The sequence below is a fragment of the Panthera pardus genome, unplaced genomic scaffold, assembly GCF_024362965.1.
Source record: "Panthera pardus isolate Hobbes unplaced genomic scaffold, ASM2436296v1 HiC_scaffold_15, whole genome shotgun sequence".
NCBI classification, from domain to species: Eukaryota; Metazoa; Chordata; class Mammalia; order Carnivora; family Felidae; genus Panthera; species Panthera pardus.
In genome coordinates this window covers 51,433,656-51,456,811 of record NW_026526710.1, presented here as the reverse complement: position 1 = coordinate 51,456,811, position 23,156 = coordinate 51,433,656, and the positions used below count along the sequence as shown (strand labels likewise).

Genomic DNA, 23,156 nt, shown 5'->3' with positions numbered 1-23,156 from the left:
AAAAAGATCTCTCCTTGAGTATTTAATTTAGCAAATATCAACATGTAAGTAAAACAAACGTTAAGTCACTTGCAGAATCGATGTTCATATATATACTGCTGCTGAAATGAACTTAAGCTTATTTTCTTAAAGGATTAATTAACTCCTGGCAAACAATTATCCACATGAGGATTTACACTTCTATTGTCAACAATAACTATTTAAGTGTGGTATTCTTAATTTCTAACAGCTCACATGTTGACATTAATTACATTACATATTATGCTATTATTCAAATGCTTTGTGTGTTTATAAACTGTCTCCTTAATTACACCAAGGAGGCAAGCTACAAGGTACTCAAGAAGGTAGGACCATATATTATTCTTCATTTGTACTTCTATAATCTGGCAAAGTGGCGAGATTTAAATTGCTATTAATGTGCAAATTACTCCCCATAATTAAGACATGAAGTGATTGTGATTAAATTTACATATTTAGAACAGTCATGGAAGGAGAAGATAAAATACTTAGATAAACCATCTTAGTAGATGCAGTGATATTAGGCAAGAAAGATGGAAGCAGCAAAAGAGGCTGAAATAATGGTCAGGAAGTCTATGGCTGGTCAAGGAAGAGACATTTTCTGTAGTTCCTTCCAAATTTTTGGAATATTAGGGGAACGAATACAGGACACCAATGATCCTCAATAGTGCTGTGGGGGAAAAAAGCCTGGGAAATGCCAGGTATGTCTGAGTTTAACAGGTTTCTCTACAGATGGGACTTAGCAGAGCCTTCTCTATGCTACCTTGTGGTGTGAAATCTCCATGAAGAATTCAAAATAAACGATGTTGGCTCAAGGTACTTTAAATTAATACACCTTTCCCAAACAAGGACTTCATGAGACAGTTTGAGAGATTCTAAGCTTGTGAAACACTCTGAGATCCCTAGAAGAGTATTTGGGCAAGAGTCACTGTATAGATTTATTATGAGATCAGAGTCATATTACATATCACTTTCTCATAAATTCCTTCCTCAGCCTTTTATATAACCAGCTATAGATCATTCTTGAACTTAGGAATGGAGAAAATGGGGAAATCTAAGAAGAATCTGGAGAACTAAGGCTTGCCCAGCCAAGACTCATTTTCCTTGCCAGAGGTACTTCCCTATGACACATGGAACTCAATTTCTCCATACTGGCTCTAAGGAGGTCAAGTCTCTCTCCATGGACTCACGGCCGCAACTTCCCAAAGGGAAAATTCTAATAAAATTATGTGGGTTTTTTCAGTAGTTCTGCATAAATGTTTATATGATATAGCATTATTTCTTTTTAAAACAAGATTAAGTTGTAATACAAATTAAATGCTAATTAAGGTAATACCTTAATTTTCTTTCACAAGGGTGTAATTTTTTGCATATGTGAATGAGTCCAAATGCCACAAACATTTTTAGGATAAATTAGAAGTCTGTATAAAATTGTTAGGTTAAAAATGATAGCGACGTTTCTTAACCATTAATGATAAAAGCTGTAGCATATTATGGCATTAAAATTTAAAATTTACCTCTTTCACTGGCATCATCTACTAGAACAATTTCTTCTAGCATGTGTCTTGGTGAGCGATTAATGACACTATGGACAGTTCGCAGAAGTGTGCTCCAAGCCTCATTGTGGAAAACAATCACCACACTTGTTGTAGGAAGATTATCTGGATACACCTTTGTTTTACACCTAGAGACAAAGCAAATGCCTTTATAAAAAGTGACTGTTAAAACAGCATACTCAATGCACCTGGAGAAGGAGGGGTATCAGAACAATAAAGACAGTTTGCTCTAGTGCTGGGACTCTTGGGAACTGTTCATTTAAGTTTCGGTTTATTTAAGTACCTATTTAAAGTTATATTTTTAGATGTAAATTATCTTAAAGATGTTAACTGTACACTTAAAATTAGGCACCTCTTCCTGGTCAGTGTTTTCTGTTGATTCAATTTAATGGACAATGTATTAAGGCGACATCATCAATCTGAAACTGAATGTGTCTCAAGAATCCAATTAAGACAAAAAAAAAATGGAATCACTGGAATCTATGCAGTTTAATAATCTAAACAACAACAAAAAAAACACTTTCCACAAGAGAACTCATATTTACTGAGTACTATTTTGTATCGGCAGAGAAGCTTCCTAATAATTCTTAGAAGTATCTGAGGACACATTTCACACAGGAGAAGATGAGGACAGACATAATGAGGAAGTAGCAGGGCCTGACTGAGAACTCCAAAGTCCATGCTCTGCTCAACCAAAACGCGTGACCCCCCTTCCTCCATGCTAAAATACCAATATGCATCTTGTGTAGTAAAGACCAGGTCTAGAAATGCAATCACCAAGAAGACCAAACACACCCAAAATATATGCACACAAAACCAACATATTAGTCATATGTTTCCAGCACTTTTTTAGGCAACATGCCCTCTCCCTCCAGTCTTGTTAGCTGGATGAAACTACTAAACCACAGAGGACTATAACAGCAGTTAGCAAGCAGACACCAAGGGATGCAGCTTAGAACATGAGCTCTCCTAAAAAATGCACGTGTTAACTCTTTTGGTTTGGTTTGCAATCTGCAACCATCACTCCAGCCTTCTATTTCCACCTTTGTTTCCTGCTCTCTTACAAGCTCCTCAAACCTTGTGGTCTCTCCTATCTCATCTGTTATCACCTGCCAGTGGGAGTGGAGAAAGGAAAGAAGGGGAAAGAAGTAAGAAAAATACCAGTGAAACCCCTCTTCTGAAGCAGTCATGATGACCTACTTACTCAAAGTCCCACACTAGGGCGGCTGGCTGGCAGCTGGAAAAAAAGGAAAATGGAAGGGAAAAGAGATGACAAGGGATAGGGACTGAAAGGAGGAGGAGGAGGAGCATTCATTGTGGGGGGCCCCATCAACACTACTCCCTCTCTTTCCAAGGAGAAAAGGACAGATAGCATCCATTGTCCTTCATTAAATCCCTCTTCAGCCCCTACCATCCTCTTGACCATTCTCCAAGTCCCCCTTCACAATGTGGTATTCGTCACCTATTACTTATAACCTTACTCCTGTCCATTGGCCCACAGCCTCATTTCCACACCACATTCCACACCCCTCACCTTAGGTTCATTCCAAGCCCCACCAGGAAGCCACCACACAGCCTGCTGCCCTGTCTACAGTTCCTTCCAAGTCCAGGCAGCATTGGTGAGGCCCAGACAACCAGGTGTGCAGGCCATGGGAAGGATATTGTGCCCTTAGCATTCCAAATAACACTTTTGCCAACAGCTTCCCATCAAAACTCTGTTATGTTATAAATGGTGGCTAGATTATATACATACTCGGTACTATGCTTCAGATACATCACAGGTGAGCAAGTCAAGACACTCATGTTCTCATGGTGTTCATCCTGAACACTTGACTCACAGACTACCGGCACAGGACTCTGAAATCAGGAATGGCCTGTATATGAGTAAAGGGGGCTCAGAAAAAGTGTTTCTAATATTATTTAACTGAATCATATTAAGTCATATATGATCTCTTTTCTCAAATTAATCTTTACTCATTATTGTAGAATTGGGACACAGAAAACAGCCAAGGTGACTACAAAGTTGTTGGCTTACAAAACAACAAAAGAGCAAAATCAAGACCCAGAAGATAATTAGGCAAAATGCACAGTGTATAAACAGTATGCATGGCTAGCAAGCAGACAGGAAGAAGAGAAAATCCTGAGAAAGCAAATTCTGCAGAAGAAAAGTAAGAAGCCAGATTTCTTGGAAGATACAGTAAAGAATTCAATTCTGGAAGTGTATGGAAAGGAAGACTTCAAAGACTACAAAGAACACTAGAAATAGAGACTAAAATGGAAATCATTCACAAGAGGATGTAAGAATCAGAAAGCCAAACAAATATTAGGATCTGGACCAAAGGGAAAATAATTTCCTAAATCAAACAGTTAAATTTAATAATTCAGAGAACACAGCAAATTCATAAATGTTCTCTCAAAGCAACACAGAAAATATAGAGAAAATATGAAAAGTCAACATAACTGATCTCAGAACACGTAACCCCCACCCCAACCTAGACATAAGGCTCTCGAGGAAAACCAAAGGTCCTTTCAGCCTTCTAGTTAAACTGTTCCCATGGAGGGACGACCTGTCCCCGTGGAGGTGAGAGTGGGGGATCCTTCTGGGGGCGGGACACACAGAGCTGAGGACGGGCAGGAAGGTCACAAGCAGCTTTCTTCCACCCTGTCCCAACAGAATCTTTCATCCTTAGGAATGAAAATTAGCCAGTGTAGGGTTGTGCTACTTAAATAGTTACAAGCAGGTTTAACAACAGGGTGTGGGGATGGGGAGAGAGGGAAAAGAGGTTTAATTTTTTACTGAAATAAAACATACATACACAGAAGCAGACAGATCACAAGTATGCGGCTGAATGAATTTCCACCAAGCGAATGCATCAAGTAGCCAGCACCCAGATGAACGACTGTTTATTTACTTATTTACTTCATCTGGCACCCAGATGAAGCCGACTGTCACCAACACCCCCACAGGTTTCCTTTGTCCCCTTCGCAAGGTCACCACTCTGCTGGACCTTTAGCATTACAGAGGAGTTCTGGTTTTTTTTTTGTTTTGTTTTGTTTTTGTTTTTTGAACTTTATTTGAAAAGAATAATATAGAGCAGTAGTTCTCAAGCTTTTTTTCATAATCCCTTTATGTGTTTAAAAACTGATGATCCCAAAGTGCTTTTACATACGTTATAGCTATTGACACTTACAGTGTAAACTAAAACAGAAAATTTTAAAACATAAGCATCCACAAACACGTATTACACTAGCTATCAGAGAGATGATTCATTACTATCACAGAGTGTGCCCATTATGGATTTATGGTCTCTTCGCTCCCAATATACCCTCCACTGTCTACTCTGTGGCAATGTAGCTGGCTCCTATAAGCATTTCTCCTTTGCAGCTGGCAAGAGGCATACAGAAGCTGTGCATGGCACACATACAAACAGAGAGTGTTGGAGGGACACTGCAGGAAGTAAGGAGTTCCCTTCATGGTTCCCGTGCGCTTTCATTTTTCTTCTCCTTCCCACTTTGTGGCTGCCAGTGGAATGTGTGGTGGACGCCCAGATGCGCTGTCTCCAATGAGTTTCAACAGCACCTACCCCCTCAGGCAGATTCTCAGCGAGTCTCCCAGGCACCTTAGCAGCTCGCTTCTCAGTTTTGGCTTCCTGCACCCCTAAAGGGGGGAGGTTCCTGTTTGCCAGTTCTGGCTCTGGTTTCCTGCCTCAATGCACTTCAAAGTGTATTTCCTGCTTATTAGGCCTGCCTACCAGCCCCCACTCTGGAGGGTACCATGTGCCAGGTCTCACCAGGAGTAACCGGTAAGATTTCCCTCTATCCAGTAACCAGTTATTACACATTCTCCAATGAGGTCTGAACCACAGCATTAGGGAGGGGGCTCCCTTCCAAGATTTTACATTCCTTGGTACTCTCAACCCATGATATACTTTACAATTGTCTTTGCCTCCCTGCAGTCAATCCCACTATAGTTAACAATTATATTAAACTTTCTCTGTTCAAATTACTGCATGATTTCAGTTTCCCAGCTTGACCCTGATCCATATAGCCTCTCAAACTCCACTGTGCACCAGCTGAGTAAGACAAAAAGGGTTAATAATTGTCTTGGTATTATTATGAAAACTTTTTGACCTTGCGGGCTCCCTGAAAGAATCTGAAGGACCTCCAAAAGTCCCAGCATCACACTTTAAGAAGTACTGATACACAGCATATTCTTTTGTGCCTTAATCCTTTCCTTCGACATTGTTTGCGTATCATCCATATTGTTATGGGTGACAGCTGCACAGTATTCTTTTACAGGACATATAAATTATATATATATACAATTATATATTATATATATAAATAATAAATAAATATATTATTATACATATATTAGAATGAATATATATATATATATATATATATATATATATATATATATATATTCATTCTAACACTGATGGACATTGAGGTACTTTCCAGTCTGGGCTATTATAAACAATGCTGGGGTGTCTGGGTGGCTCAGTTGGTTAAGTATCCGACTTCGGCTCAGGTCACGATCTCGCGGTTCACGAGTTCAAGCCCCACGTTGGGCTCTGTGCTGACAGCTCAGAGTTTGGAGCCTGCTTCGAAATCTGTGTGTCTTCCTCTCTGTGCCCCCCCCACCCTGCTTGTGTTTTGTCTCTTTCTCTCTCTCAAAAGAAACAAACATTTAAAAAATTAGAAATAAATAAAGCTGTGAAAATCACTCATGTACATGTCTTTTGGTGACTACATGTATGCATTTTTGTATTTTTGGGCAATAAAGTATATATAGGCTCAGCTTTAGCAGATACCATAAAATGGTTTTCCAAAGAGGATGTAATAACTTACACTCTCATCAGCAATGTTAGTTTCAATTGTTCCACAAACCTACCAAGAGTGTCATTTTTTTAAAGACCCCCCCCCCCCACCCCACAAAAGGAGGTAATTAAGTTTTCTGAGTTTTAACAAATGCAATAGTTTCATAAAACCACCACCACTTTCAGGAAACAGAACAATTTTACCTCCAAAGAACCCCTTTTGTTACCCTTTTATAGTTTCACCCTCCCCTACACCTAAGCCCTAGCAATCCATATCGGCTCTTCATTGCTATAGTTTTGTCTTTTCACAAATATCATATAAATGGAATTATACAGCATGTAATCTTGGAGACAGGTTTCTTTCACTCAGCACGTCTTTGAGATTCATTCAAATTCTATGTATCAAAAGTCTGTTATTTTTTACTGAGCAGTATTCCATTCCAATCAGTGTTTTCATTCACCAGCACTTTCCAGTTTGGGGCTATGATGAAGAGAGCTGCTAAACACATTCATGTATCAATTTTTGTGTGATCATGTTTTCATTTCTTTAGGGTAGATATCCAGGGCTGGGCTTGCTGGGTTACGTGGTAAGTATAACTTTGTAAGTGTAATTTTTAAACTGCCAAATTGTTTTCCAGAGATACTGTATCACTTTGCATTCTCACCAGAAATGTATGAGAGTTCCAACTGCCCTGGATCTTTGTCAGTGCTTACTATATTTTTTTATTGGAGCCATTTAAATAGGCATACAGTGGTACCTCATTATGGTTTTACCTGGCATTTCCCCAATGACTCATGTCTTTCCATGTGTTCACTTGCCATCCATATAGCATCCTGGGTAAGTCAAATCTTCTGACATTTTATCACATTCATTTTTTTAACTGGGTTACATGTTTGAGAGTTCTTCATGTATTTTAGATACAAGTCTTGTGTTGGAGGTATAGTTTGCCAATATTTTCTTCCAGTCTGTAGCTTGTCATTTCACTCTCTTTTCATCAGAATCAAAGTTTTAAAATTTGATGAAGTTCACCTGATCAATTTTTTATTTTGTGAAATTATGCTTTTTGGTTTTTTAATTTTTTAATGTTTATTTAGAGAGAAGGTGTGCATAAATAAGCATAAGTAGGGGGAGGGGCACAGAGAGAGGAAAGCGAGAATCCTAAGCAGGCTCCAGTGTCAGCGCACAGCCCAATGCAGGGATCAATTCTAAGAACCATGAGATCATGACCTGAGCCAAAATCAAGAGTCAGATGTTTAGCCAACTAGGACACCCAGGCACTCCTATGAAATTATGCCTTTGGCTTCATGTCTAAATACTCTATGCCTCATGCCAGGTCCTGAATATTCTCCCTAAAAATTATAAACATTTAGATTTTACATTTTAAAAAATGTTTAATAATTTTTGAGAGAAAGCAAGCGGGGGGTGGGGAGGGGGGGAGAGAAAGGGACAAAGGATCCAAAGTGGGCTCTGTGCCAACAGCAGCAAGCCTGATGTGGGGCTAGAACTCACAAATGGCTAGATCATGACCTAAGCCAAAGTCAAACGCTCAACTGACCGAGCCACTCAGGTGCCCCCTAAACTTTTAGATTTTAGATTTAGATTTAGGATCCAATTTGAGTTAATTTTCATAAAACACCTGAAATGTGAGATTCACATTTTTGCATATGGATATCTAATTGTTCCAACATCGTTTATTGAAAAGATGATCTTTACTGAATGGCTTTAACACCTTTGTCAAAAACCAAATAGCTATATCCCTGTGGGTCTATTTCTGAACTATGTATTCTGTTCCACTAATCTATACGTTTCTTTGCCAACAGCACTGTCTTGATTACTGTGGCTTTATAGTAAGTCTTTATTTTTTAACGTTTATTTATTTTTGAGACAGAGAGAGACAGAGCATGAACAGGGGAGGGGCAGAGAGAGAGGGAGACACAGAATCTGAAACAGGCTCCAGGCTCTGAGCTGTCAGCACAGAGCCCGACGTGGGGCTCGAACTCACGGACCGTGAGATCATGACCTGAGCCGAAGTCGGACGCTTAACCGACCGAGCCACCCAGGTGCCCCTATAGTAAGTCTTTAAATTGGGTACTGTATTTCCTCCAATTTTACTCTTTTAAAAAATTATTTTTGCTATTTTCTTTGCCTTTCCAAATGAATGTTTAAATCCCCTGCTGGGATTTTGAGTGGAACTGTATTGAATCTACACATCTCCTGGGGGAGAACAGACCTCTTTTATGTGGAATGTTCCAACACAGCTAGAGAACTGAGGCGTTACTTGTCTGACTCTGCTGGGCACTGCCTGTGCCTGTGTCTGTGCTCTAGGCCCAGCAGCGGGAGACAGGAAGAGAGAAGCATGGAGGATTCTACCCATGATCTGGAGACCAGAGCTGTTCTGCTCCAAGAGATTCCCCTCCCTCAGAGTCAGCTGCTTGTCTGGCCGTTGCCCCCATGGCTGTGCTGCCCCAGCAATACTGCCTAGGAACTGGGGTAGTAGAGAAGGGGAAAGAAAAAGAGACAAAAATAGGGGTGTTTCTCCATTAACCCTTAAGAGATCCCTTTCTCATTCCTCAGAACAGAAGGAGTAGGTTACTCCTGGGGCTCTCCTTCTGCACCCAGTACATGTATCTGAGTTCTGGCCTGCCTTCAAGTACAACGTTGAACAGAAGCGGAGAGCACACATCCTTTCCTTGCTTCTGATCTCAGGGGAAAGATTTTAGTCTTGTACTATTAAGCATGATATGATACTAAAAGCATGCTTCATGAAAGAAACAACTAATCAATCTGACTTCCTCAAAAGGTACAACTAAGGAAATGAAAAGACAAACCACAAACTGGGAGAAAATATTTAGAAATCACATTTGTATCCAGAATATATAAATGGCTCTTACAACTCAGCAACAGGATGACAATCTGATAAAACATGGGCAAAACATTTAAAGAGAAATTGCATTAGAGATGTAAGAATGGCCAGGGCAATCAGGTGGCTCAGTGGGTTTAAGCACCTGGCTCTTGATTTAAGCTCAGGTCATGATCTCACATCTCACTGTTCCTGGGGTCTAGCCCTGCGTCAGGCTTTGCACTGACAGCACAGAGCATGCTTCAGCCCCATCTTTCTCTGCTCCTGCTCTGCTCCTGCTCTGTCTCTCTCACTCTCAAAATAAATAAATAAACATGAAAAAAAAAAAAGACATAAGAATGGCTAATAAGTACATGAAGATATTCCCAATATCACTGGTCATAAGGAAATGCAAATTAAAACCACAATGAGATACCACTTCACACCCGGCAGAATGGCTATAATAATAAAGACAGGTAAAAAGAAGTGTTGGTGAGGATGTGAATAAACTAGAACTCTCATACATTTTGCTGGTGGGAAGGTTCATGGTGCAGCCACTGTGGAAAAAAGTTTGACAATTTCTTAGTTAAAAATAAGGTTACCATATGACCTAGCAATTAGGAATCTACAAGAAAAATGAAAACATATCTACACATGTACCTGTATACCTTCTTGTACGCCTATCTTCTACACAAATGTTCTTAGCAACACATTCATAGTAGCCAGAAAGTGAAAACAACCCAAATGCTCATCAACTGGTGACAGGAGAAATGAACTGTGGTGTATCCATACAACTGAATAACTGTGGCTGAGTGCGGGAAGGCAGAGTGAATACAAATGGACACGAGAGATCTTTTAGGGGTGATAGAAAAGTTCTAAAGTTATAATGCTTGCATAACTCTGCAAACGTGCTGAAAATATAACTGAATTTTACACTTCAAACGGGTGTATTTTCTTGTAACAGTAAAGATGGAGTAAGTCACTCCCCCCTGTCTCTCCCAGTGAATGGCACTGTAACTCCTGGATACAGTGCACGGAGCAGCTTCCTGAGGGGACTGAAATGTAAATGGTAGCAGCAGCAGGTCAACCAGGGAAGGAGACCAGAATTCGAAACTTCACCAAACCAGTGGGGAGTTTGCTACTTTTGTCCTCTGGCATTAGCCAGCCTGCACTCAAAGCCAGCTCCAAAACTGAAAGTGCACAATGGGTGCCCTAAGGTAAGAGCCCCAAGAGAAGCTCTCTGTTTTGGTCTGAGGAACAAGAAAGAAGTGTCCTTAAAGGTCTTGACTCCTGTTCTGTTTTGTTTTTTTCCTTTCTCCCTCCTCTGCCATCCTAGCAAGTCTGAGTTTGAGCAGCACTACACCGGAGCAGCGAGTCTCCTGGGAGGTGGGATGTCCGTAGAGATCAAAATTACCTGAGCACCATTATTTAGTTTTTATTTTGATCCAAGGCCATGTACATAGCTTAAAGAATAAACAGCTCTGCAAAGCTTGTTTTAAAAAGTTGTTCTCTCAAAAAAAAAAAAAAAAAAAAAAAAAAAAGCGCCGTTCTCTCACCTGTCTGCCATTTTCTCCTTTCCCATAAAACAAACCACATGCAATTCTTTCACTGCTTTCTCTTGGTATTTACCTCCATAATTCTAAATACTATATCTGAATTTTGATTTTTCAGTTCTAGATATTACATATTGACTTACTATAGAATATAGGGCTTATTTCCCTCCTATCCCCATCCTAACACATACACTTGCTACTCCTCAGTCTCCCAATATAGTTACGTTCAAAATTTGGTTCCCTGTTCTTTAATGTTCATATAAGGACTATACAAAATGCTATTTATAGCTGATTAATATATTGTGAATACTTTCCCTTTTCTGTACAACATTCCCTTCCACTTCACCCTGGATTATTTTTCCCCTTTCCTTAGTTTTCTATGTATTTGTCATTAATTCAAACACAGACTCTACAAATTATCTAAATAGTCTCTTAAGATGTTCAGAAGCATTAACTATAATATCACTGAAATCTTAAAACAAGCTCCCCTGGAATTTTCCAGGCTGGCTGCCTCTGTGCCTACACCACTGTCATCTGGGCTCTCCCCCTGCCACCCGTCTGTGGATTCTGTGAGCCCTCTGCACAATGCATCTCCTGGCTTTCATATCCTATGTCTTTCTCTTCCTTAGTTTACTGCTTTGTCTGGCAGAGAACACAGACTGAGAAAGGACGAGGGGAGACGGGCAGGTCTTTGAAACTATATCATCACTACCACAGTGGACTGATGATGCCTTTAATGGGAGTAAGTTATATACTGAAGTGGAGCTGGAGTTGATTGAAAATCCCTTGTTTTTAAACGAGTGAAAACACAAGTGGTTTCATTTAGGTCTCTATGTACAACAGAAATTAAACGATGGCCTATATAACAAGCACTCTTGTTAGAAGTGAAAGAAATACTGAATAAACTCTAATGCTTGAATTTCACTGTGTGGTCTGAGAGTTCGTTTGAGGGCCTGCCTGAGTGACTCAGCAGTGTTTTGGGAAATAGATTATTAAATTTACTTAGCACAGTGTTCATCTCAGCAAGACTGGGCTTACCAGAGAATCAATTCACACAAACACCTAACAATTCAGGAATGTATAAGTCCCATGATAATTACTATTTATTATATTTTGCAACTGTTACAGTCCCATTATACTTATTTTAACCCTTTTAGGGCCTGAAAAATTATTAAGAGTTTTTATGCATTGCCCCACTTTATCCTCACAACCCTAAGACAGAGGCCTTCTCCCAATTTTACAGATGAGAAAACTGAGGCTTAGGGAAAGGAAGTAGTTTTACTCTAAATCAAGGTACATATGCACATAATCCAATTCTCTTCTCTCTGTCCCTTTTGACTATTGTTTTTAAAGTATTCTTCATCATCCACTAAATTCAGCCTGTCACTGCCATTTACCAATGACGAGTCAGTATTTCTTAAGATGGCTGGCCACCTGTCTGGCAGTGTTTGGCAATGTTCTATAATTTCTCTTCCATGTACTCTCATTCAGACAAGTTCAATGAAGATCTAGCCATAAAAGTGATGGCAGGGCACAGTGATTAAGATGACATGTTTTATCAATGACAGATTTCACTTGGATCACTTATTAGCCATACTTTGCACAAATCATTTAATCTCCCTAAGTCCAAGTTTCCCTGCCTGTAAACTGGGCATGTTAGTATTTTGCTCAATTGCTCAAATATGACCATGTGTGTAGTGCCTGGTCCATACTAAACACTCACTAGATGGCATCATTATTACTTTTTAAACATCGGAGACCAATTTTATAGGATGGAATTGCCACATTAGGTGACTTGGAATTTGCCTCAAACCTCCTGCCCTAAGATCACACACTACAAAAGTTATTCTTTGTTTTTAAGTCTTCTTGACGCTCGAACAATGCTATTCTTTCCCCCAGTTTCCTGCAGGAAACGTGTCCTTGGAGATCCTACAAGACGGTAACGGTTCCTGGCAGGCACAGGATGGTTTGTACACTGCCAGCTATACCACTGGTTAAGCCAATGACTTAGAACAAGCAGGGCTTCTCAGGGTTCAGAAAAGGGGGTGGAAATGTTGCACTCTAGGGGCCATCCACACTGCTACTCTTCCACCTCTGCAAACTGGCCTGAAGATCTGCTGGCCAGCTTGGTTCACTGTAGTACACAGACAGCTAAACATTAATCTCATGTTTCTCATTTCACATTCCATTGTAAACACACCTCAGAAGCCAGATGGTGATTCATAAAAAGGATGGAGGAAGCATGCTCGCGGTCAGCTTTCATGAGACTCACACAGGAGGACCTAGAGCTCCCTCCCGGAACACAGGCCTTCTCCATATCCCGGTGCCACAAAGTATTCACAGCACTGCAAGTCCTCATGACAACCCCTGTTATTTTCTTACTGTATAGATGAGGATCCTGAGGTATGGAAAGGTCACTAACTAGTCCAAAGCCACACAGCGAGTAAATGGCAGAGTGAGACCTGGACTTTGCCACTATCAGGATATTAATGAGAAATTTATTCAGGTATAATTCAAAAAAGAACAAAGGGAGAGAAAAGTAAGGGTACAATTTGAGAAGCTCTAGTCTATGCACATGAGTAATTCCAGAAGAACGGGCTGAGGGAATGGTGACATGGCAATATTTGAGATTACAGCCAGAAATGTCCTGGAATCGAAGAATACGAACGCTTAGATCACAAGTATGCTATGTGAACTGAGCACGTAGATAAAGATAAATCCAAACCTTGACAATTACAATGTACCTGGGTCTTACTACTAAAGGAATAAAAATAAAATGTACAGCTTCCAAACAAAAGAGAGAAAAACATGAATACTTAATTTATCAACTGAAATGGTACCCATTAGCAAAACAGGAAAGGAGGAAAAAATGAAAAGGATGGTAAACAAGATTTATTAGTTGAACTTTATGAAACTCATTTTCATAGGTCAAAAATGGTTGAATATCAATGTCATATGGTTCAACCTAAAAGAAGCCCAAATATATCAAGTCACAATAAATGTAGATGCATCAAACTCACCTATTAAAAACTTATTAGGCCTGAAACCAATATTGTGCTGTATGTTAACTAACTGGAATTTAAATAAAATTAAAAAAAATTATTATAATGAATTAAAAATATAAATCCAGCCATTTAGTAGAGATACACCTAAAATAAAATCACACAGATAGCTGAAAGAAAAAGAAAAAATAATAGTCATATTAGGAAAATGTTACACAGACTAAAAGTTGTACAGCGATATCAAAACCAGGGTAAAAAAATTAATAAAGATATAGTGAACACTGGATTTAAAAACAACAATATACTATGCATTGCCATAAATTCAGCCAATGATGCAGCCTTGAAAAATAAAAGAATGAATTAGAGAAATTGTCAAATCCATTATCATAGTGGGAGGTTTTTTTTAAAGACAATGTAATCAGAACCTAATAGAGCATGCACTCTAAAACAGAAAAAATCCAGAAGTAGCAACCAACCAAACAATATTATTTTCAACTACAGAAGAAACAATTTTAAAAAACTGAACACTTTCTAGATTACAAATGAGGCTTTAACACATTTGAAATAGATCATGTTCATATACCGACCATGTTCTCTGACCATGACAAAATTAATCTAGGAATCACTAATAAAAAAAAAGAGGAAGTCAAAAGGCAAAAAGAAATGTACCTAGAAATGTTTTAATGTATTTCTAGGTCATCCCGAGTTAAGCAAAAATCAAACGGAAACTACAAACTACTTAGGAATAAATAAGAATGAAAATACTATAAATAAAACTAACAGGCTATACTGAAGTGATTCATAGATATAGAGTCTTTAATAATTATTAGAAAGCAACAATATTTTTAAGTAATAGTTTAAGCATTTAATTAAAGAAGCACTGGGGCACCTGGGTGGCTCAGTCGGTTAAGCGTCCAACTTTAGTTCAGGTCATGATCTTGCGGTCTGTGAGTTCGAGCCCCGCATCTGGCTCTGTGCTGACAGCTCAGAGCCTGGAGCCTGTTTCAGATTCTGTGTCTCCCTCTCTCTCTGACCCTCCCTCCGTTCATGCTCTGTCTCTGTCTCAAAAATAAATAAACTTAAAAAAAAATTAATTAAACAAGCAAGGGAACAGATTGAACATGAAACACAGAAGAAGAGATAATTACACAGAAAACAATTTAGGGGCACCTGGGTGGCTCAGCCGGTTAAGCATCTGACTTCAGCTCAGGTCTTGATCTTGCAATCTGTGAGTGTGAGCCCCGAGTCAGGCTCTGTGCTGACAGCTCGGAGCCCAGAGCCTGCTTCTGATCTCTCTGCCCCTCCCCCAGTCATACTCTGTCTTCTCACCTCAAAAATGAATAAATGTGAAAAAAAAATTTTTTAATAAAAAAATTTTTTTAAAAATCAGATAAACGAAAGAAAAACCTACTTCTTCTTTGGAAATTAAAAAACTGCACACCACTAGCAAGATTATCTAAAGAAAAAGGAGAAAAGTAACAAAAAATAATAGATATGAGAATAACTATATATTATATACCTAGTGAAAATGTTTTAAAACTATACGATAATGCTGTGAACAAGTAAGAGAAAACACAGGGCTTCCAGTCACTGTGAATTACCCAAAGTTTAGTTGCTATTGGGCTAACTAAAGCTCCTGACCTGTGTGAAAATTAATGAAGAGAAACCTCACTGAAACAGAGTCAGGAGGCCGGGCTGAGAAGCCAGTCCACCCAGCCTAGATTATAAGATTGTCAATTACAGGCCCCAACAGAAGAATGGTCAATAGGAAAGGATCACCAACTACAGGTCTCAACAGGAAAAGACATACACTGCATCTTCTACAAGAAATCGATTCCCTAGCTGCACCTCAGCAAATGAGAAACCATCATCACCCCCAACTCCTGCTTTTCTCTAATTAGCTTTCATTCAAAACAACTCCTCCCAATTTCCTCTCCCACCTCCATAAAAGAAGGTCTTCTCCTCTGATCATTGCATTTGCCTATGGTTTTGCCGTAGCCTGTCCTGAACTGCAATTCTCTGCTACTACCAAATAAACCCATTTTGCAGGTAAAATAACTGGCTGTTCTTTTTTTCCAAGTTAATACCTGCAAACCTTTCCATGGTGCTCTGGGGAATTGATGGTGCTGTCACCAGTAAAATCCGCTATAATCACAATCCTAAATTCACAGTTTTCTGAATACTCCCTTCATTTTCTAGCACTGATTAAAATATCACCAAGAGCACTGCTTCCAGAGTTGTCTTTTTTTTTTTTTTAACGTTTATTCATTTTTGAGAGACAGAGAGAGACAGAGCATGAACGGGGGAGGAGCAGAGAGAGAGGGAGACACAGAATCTGAAACAGGCTCCAGGCTCTGCGCTGTCAGCACAGAGCCCAACACAGGGCTCGAACTCACGGACCGTAGGATCATGACCCGAGCTGAAGTCAGACGCCCAACCGACTGAGCCACCCAGGTGCCCCCAGAGTTGTGTTTCAAGATGAGGCTGCATCTCTTCCCTATCTCACATACCACTGAGTCTGGAGGTGGGGGAAGATATCTTCCTTGTTCCTTACTGCTGATTCAAGACTACTGCTTTTCTCTCTTCCCTAAGAAGCCTCAAGTCCTTTAAAAAAAGGTGCTGTCAGGGGCGCCTGGGTGGCTCAGTCGGTTGACGTCCGACTTCGGCTCGGGTCATGATCTCACGGCCCGTGAGTTCGAGCCCCGCGTAGGGCTCTGTGCTGACAGCTCAGAACCTGGAGCCTGCTTCAGATTCTGTGTCTCCCTCTCTCTCTGACCCTCCCCCATTCATGCTCTGTCTCTCTCTGTCTCAAAAACAAATAAACATTAAAAAAAAATAAAAAAAATAAAAAAGGTGCTGTCAGAAGTTGCCACCCGATCCTTGTTACTGCCATCTATCACCTTCCCTATCAGTTCCATTGCTAAGTCTTGTCAACACGTTTTCGGTCATCTTAGCATCTATGTAGTCAATTTTTCAACACCCTGGCTTCTCAGATCTTTACTCTGCTCTCTTCCAGTGAAACTGTCCTCCAGGACATATCACCCATGTACTTTTTTCATGCTATCCCCCTAGATCCTCCATTAATGATCACCTCCATTTGAAGCACTACAATCTCTGGTCACCATTTCCCACCCTGTCCCCAATCCTAACTCTTCCAACTCAGTTACTCCAATAATCCCAGATCTTTAGCTTCCTTCACAGGGAGGCGGGGGGAGTCTCCACTCCAGACCCTCCCACTTTTTTTTTTTTTTCTAAGTTTATTTATTTTGAGAGAGAGAGAGAGAGAGAGAGCAAGCGAGCATGAGCAGGGGAGGGGCAGAGAGAGGGGGGTAGAGAGAATCCCAAGCAGGCTCTGCATTGTCAGCACAGAGCCCAGCTCAGGGCTCAATCCCATGAAACGTGAGATCATGACCCAAGCTGAAATCAAGAGTAGGACCCTTAACTGACTGAGCCAGCCAGGTGTCCCAGACCCTCTTTTTACTTTCTGTTCTGTTCATGTTTTCCAGTTCCTCTACTCTGCTTAGATCCCAGACCCTTTATTATTATCACCACCTTGTTATCTCCCTATTCTTTTATCTCACTTGCTGGAATATCCCAATCATAGCTAAATCCAACTTTCTGCTGGTTTTGCATCTCACTTGAGCTGCTGAATATGGCTAAAGAAAACTTATTAAGCATGCTAAATGACCTCATTTTCAATTTATAACCACAAACCTCAAGCAGGCGCTCTGCATTGTGCAGGATTCTTCCTTCCATTTCCTAGTCACCTCCTTCAACCTGTTTCACATGTCCACAGATACCCAATCTCCTCCGTACTTCCTCCTACTCACAGGTGGCAATTTCACCGAAAACCCAGAAGTTGTCAGGGGAGAATTTCCATACTCCCACGAACACACCATCCTGTAGGCATGTGTGATCATGCACATTGTGCCTTTTCCCCACTACACAAGGCCTGAACTATCCCTGTTGCTGTCTGAAGCCAAGTACAATCTCCTCACTCCCTTGAGTTAGATGTTCTTGCTATAATACTGCCCTCCCAAATTTTCCCTCAATGGGGTCATTCCCATCAAAACACACAAACATACTGTACTATACATCACATCTTAAAAAGACAGAGAAAATGCCTCCCTTATCACACCATCTCCCCAGGCAACACCTCCACTTCTCTCCCTACTCCAATGACAACTCAAAGTCACTGCTACGCTTGCCGCCTCCCCTGCTCCCCACCCCACTTTGTTTCCCCTACTCTTTTTTTCAAGTTGATTTTATGTGAAGTGTAACAGAGGACACAAAACATAAATTTAGGGCTGAATGAGTTGTCACACAGCAACCACCCATGCAACCATGACAGGGCAGAGCGAGAACATGGCCAGGACGTCACAAGGTCCTCTTGTTCCCATTACCTTTTCTTTCCTCCCCAAAGGTGATCAATAACTGCCCTAACACTTAACATCATCATTTTGTCTTGCCTGTTTCTGACCTTCCTAGCGACAGCATAATTCCATATATATTGTTGTGTGACTCTAAGGGTGAGATTCATCCATGTTGTGGCTTTTGTTCATTTCCTGCTGTAAAGTACTCCATTGTACGAATCTACCACATTCCACTGCTGATATGCACTTAGATTAATTTCAGTTTGGAGCCAATATAAAAATACTACCATTAACCATTTTGTCCTTGGGGTGCCCGGGTGGTTCAGTCAGTTGAGTGTCCGACTTCAGCTCAAGTCATGATCTTGTACTTCATGAGTTCAAGCCCCACATCAGGCTTGCTGCTGTCAGTACAGAGCCCGCTTCAGATCCTCTGTCCCCCTTTCTCTGCCCCTTCCCTACTTGCACTGTCTCAAAAATAAATAAAACATTAAAAAAACAAATACAATTTTGTCGTTGTCTTTTGATGAATATGTGCACACATTTGCTATATCCAGGTGGGGACCTGCTTGGGTCATTAAGTATGTTAATATTCATGTTAGTAGATACTGACATGGCTTTCAATGTGGGTATAACAATTTATACTGCCACCATAGTGTATGAGAATATGAAATGGTATTTATTTCATTAGTCTTGTGTCTTCCTGGTTACTAACGAAGTTGAGCATCTTGTGATATACTGATTGGTAGTTTGGATTATCTCTTCAAGTCTCTCATCCACTTTTCTACTGGATTGTCTGTCTTCTTTTACTGATACATAGGAGTTACTCATATATTCTGGATCTGAGCATTTTGCTGGATCTTCTGTAACTTGTCTTTTCAATGTATTTTTCTTTTCACTTTTTTTTTTTTAAATGAACAGGAAGTCTTTAATGCAGTCCCATTTATCAAACTTTTCCTACATTTTTGGGTGTTTTTTTGCCTTGTTTAAGAAACCTTCCCTTCTTTCAAGCCCATAATAATATTCTATGTGATCTACTTCATTGCTTTGCCTTCACATTTGTATCTGAAAAACACATGAAAATGATTTTCTGTATGGTGTGAGAAAGAGTGAGTTTCAGTTTTGTCCTTAAATTCCAGCACTTCTTTTTTCTTTAGGAGATCATTCTTCTACTACTATGCAGTACCATTTTTGCCCTAAACCAAGTGTTCATGTAGTATGGGACTGGTTTTAAACTCCATTTTGTTTCACCAATCTGTCTATCCTTCCAAAAATACCACACTACCTTACTATACTTTTCTGAGTAATTTTGATAACTGTTACTGCAAACCCCCCAACTTTATTTTTCCACAAAAACGTCTGGCTCTTCTGGGTCTTTGCACTTCCAGTTACATTTGAGAACCAATTTGTCAAATCACACACACACACACACACACACACACACACACACACACACACACACACGATGACTAGAAATGCACTGAATCTGTAAATCAATTTGGAGAAAGTCAATATTTTTATAACATTGAACTGTCCATCCACAGACACAGGCATTTCTCCATTATTTAGGTTTTTAATTTCTCTCAATAACATTTTAGAATTTTCTTTGAAGAGAGTTTCTGATATCTGATATTTTCTGACTGCACTGTAAGTGGTATTTTTAAAAAATTTATTGCCTTTTGTTAGAAAAGTGACCTAGAAATACAATTGATTTTCTTTACAAGCATCAACCTTAAAACAATCAACATAGCTAAACACTTATTGATTCTAATCCTTTGACTGTATTTTTTATGAATTTTCGTTATATATTACCATGTCAATTTCAAATAGTAGATTTTAATTTTTCTTTTCTAGTACTTATAACTATTATTTCTTTTGCTTACCCACCTTATTTTGGCTAAAACCTCCTGCCTAACATTGAACAGAAGTAATAATACACACCTATGTCATGTTCCAGGTCTCAAATTGAACATTTTCACTATTGAGAGGCTTTGTTTCATTTTGGTTTCGGTAGACATGTTTTATCAGATTAAGGAGGTTCCCTTTCATTCCTAGTTTGCTAGAATTTATGTCAGAACCAGTGACACATTTTGATCAAATCCTTTTTCTAGATCTCCTGAAATAACATGACTTCTTTCCTTTATTCCTGTTAATGTGGTGACTTTAAATGATTTTCAAATATTAAATCAACCTTGCATGCTGGCATAAGCCAATTTTGTTTTAATGCATTAATTTTACATATTGCCGGATTTAGCTGATTAACATTTTATTTAGAATCCTACATCTATGTTTATCTATATCAATGAGACTGGTCTATAATATTCCTTTCTTATCAAGCCCTTGTCAGATTTTCATATCAAGATTATGCTGATTTTGGGATACCTGGGGGATTATACTATCTACTTACAATTTTTTAAATGTCTGCAGGATGTGTGGTAATTGTCCTCTTTTCCATTCATGATAGTTGTTATTTAGGAATGGGTTTTTTGAGGGGTGCCTGGATGGCTCAGTTGGTTAAGCGTCTGACTCGATTTTGGCTCAGGTCATGATCTCGTGGTTTGTGAGATCGAGCCCCCTGTTGGGCTCTGCACTCACAGTACAAATCTTGCTTGGGATTCCCTCTTTCTGTCCTTCCTTTGCTCACGCATGATCTCTTTCTCTCAAAATAAATAAATATTTTAAATTTTAAAAAAAAGGGTTTTTTGATTTTTGATCTTTTGAAATAACTAACAATTGGCTTTGTTGACTCCATACTCTATGTTTACATTCTGCTGTATTAAGCTCTGCTCTTTGAAATATATTGTCTTTTGAGGTCAGCATCTATGGTAATGTTACCTTTTTCATACCTTATACGGATTATTTGTCCCTCTTCTTATTTTCTTGACTGGTCAATTTTATTAGCATTTTCAAAGAACCAACTTCTGGATTTGTTGTTCCTCTATTGTAAATTTGCTTATTAACTTTAGATTCCATTCCTCCATTTTTTTTAAGTCAATTTGCTGTCCTTTTTCTAATTTCTTATGATAGTTCATTTATATTCTATCTTTTTAAAAACATTAACTGCATTTAAATGTATTTATTTTTACCTGGACATGGAATTAGCTGTACCTCACAAGTTCTGATACTCAGTATTTACATTGTCAACTAGGATAAAATATTTTCTTCTTAATGCAGTTAAGCTTTTTGCCTTGAAGTCTCCTCTATTTACCTGACAGTAATATAGATCAGGTATGTTTTGTTCTATTCTTTACCCTACATGTTCCTATATCCTTTTTTTTTTTTAATGTCTGCCTCTTACAATAATATATATAGTCGTCATTTTTCTTAATCTAAAATCCTTTAAAACCTTCACTACATTTAATTATACATTTGCGTTTAAATCCATGATCTTACATAAATAGAAATAGTTGCCCTTTTCTCTCCTTTCTTTCCCTCTTTTGAATTTTTTTTAAGTGGGCTCTATGCCCACCATGGGGCTTGAACTCATGACCATGAGATCAAGAGTCACATGCTCTACCAGCTGAGCCAGCCAGGTGCCCCTGAATTTAAATTTTTTAAATTTCTACTTCCTCCATTCTACTAACATTTAGCTTCTTCTGGTGGTAACCTTAAAAATTGCAATATACAACCTTGATTTATTTATTAAAGTCTAATATTAACTGGCATTTTTACCCATGACTTGACAACACACATACACACACACACCCAAAAAACCATTATATGTTGACATTAATTCATCTACAAATTTACCACTTCCACTGCTCTTCCTTCATTTCTATACCTGATCACTCCAGTGGGATTTTTTTTTCTTTTTTTTTTTTTTTTGCTTAGAGAACACTCTTTACTATATTTTAGTGTAGGTATTGAATTATCTCAGTTTTGTTTATCTTACAGGTTTTTATTTTTGAAAGATACTTGGTATCTTGGCTGGATATAGAATTTTAGGCTTAAAGTTATCTCTCAGACTATAAAAGGCACCATGTTATCATCTTTTGGCTTCTTTATTTTTTCTCTTGAAAAGTCAGCAGAGAGGTCAGCTGTCAGACTCAACTGTTGTATCTTTTTTTTTGTTGTTTTTTGTAACATTTATTTATTTTTGAGACAGAGAGACACAGAGCATGAACGGGGGAGGGTCAGAGAGAGAGGGAGACACAGAATCCCAAACAGGCTTCAGGCTCTGAGTGGTCAGCACAGAGCCCGACGAGGGGCTCAAACTCACAGACTGCGAGATCATGACCTGAGCCAAAGTCGGCTGCCCAACTGACTGAGCCACCCAGGCGCCCCAATTGTTGTATCCTTGAAGGTAATCTTCACCGTCCCCTCCGCCCCTTTGCTTGTTTTTACAATTCTTTTCTCTAGCTCTGGCTTGCAATATTATGATGTGGCCAGCATCCTGCTGAAAATTCATCAAAATTATTGATATTGTGCCTTACGGTTTTAGCATCAGTTTTAGAAAATTCTTAGCCATTGTACTTTTGAATACTGCTACTGCTCTATTCTCTTTCTTACTTTGACTACAATTTGTTGACAACTCTACACTTCTCATTCTCTCTGTTTTCTATCTTCCATGCTTCACTCTGGATATTTACTTCTGATCTATAATTCAGTCACTAATTTTCTCTTTAGCTAGATCTCATCTGCTATTAAACCCATCCATTATGTTTTTACTTTTTATTATTGTACTTTCCCAATTCTAAAATTTCCACTTGGTTATTTTCTAATAGATTCTAGTTCCCTGCTGAAATTCTCAATCTTTTTAAAAAATCTCCTTGAACACATTAATATTATGTACAATCATTTTAAAGTCTGTGCCTGTTAACTCCCTTACCTGGGTCTATTTCCACTGTCTATTGTTAGTTGTTTTTTTTTTTTTGTTTTTTTTTTTTCATGTTGCCTTATTTCCTCAGGTGTCTAGCGAAGCCAGGCACGGTACATGAAATACCATTTAAAAATTTACTGGCCTGGGGCACCTGGGTGGCTTAATTGGCTGACTT

The 23,156-nt window shown here is 39.1% G+C and overlaps 1 protein-coding gene across 3 annotated transcripts in view; it reads right to left on the bottom strand.

Annotated features, from left to right (window-relative positions):
* The window catches only part of GALNT1 (polypeptide N-acetylgalactosaminyltransferase 1), a 127,322-nt gene that overhangs the window by 24,340 nt on the left and 79,826 nt on the right, over positions 1-23,156 (bottom strand). For 2 of the 3 annotated variants that reach the window (XM_053902580.1, XM_019465395.2), the window contains one exon: positions 1,536-1,702. The exons of the other annotated variant lie outside the window; for it this stretch is intronic. In XM_053902580.1, the coding sequence (XP_053758555.1) occupies positions 1,536-1,702 (167 nt within the window). The remainder of the gene's footprint in view (positions 1-1,535; positions 1,703-23,156) is intronic. 3 annotated transcript variants of the gene reach the window in all.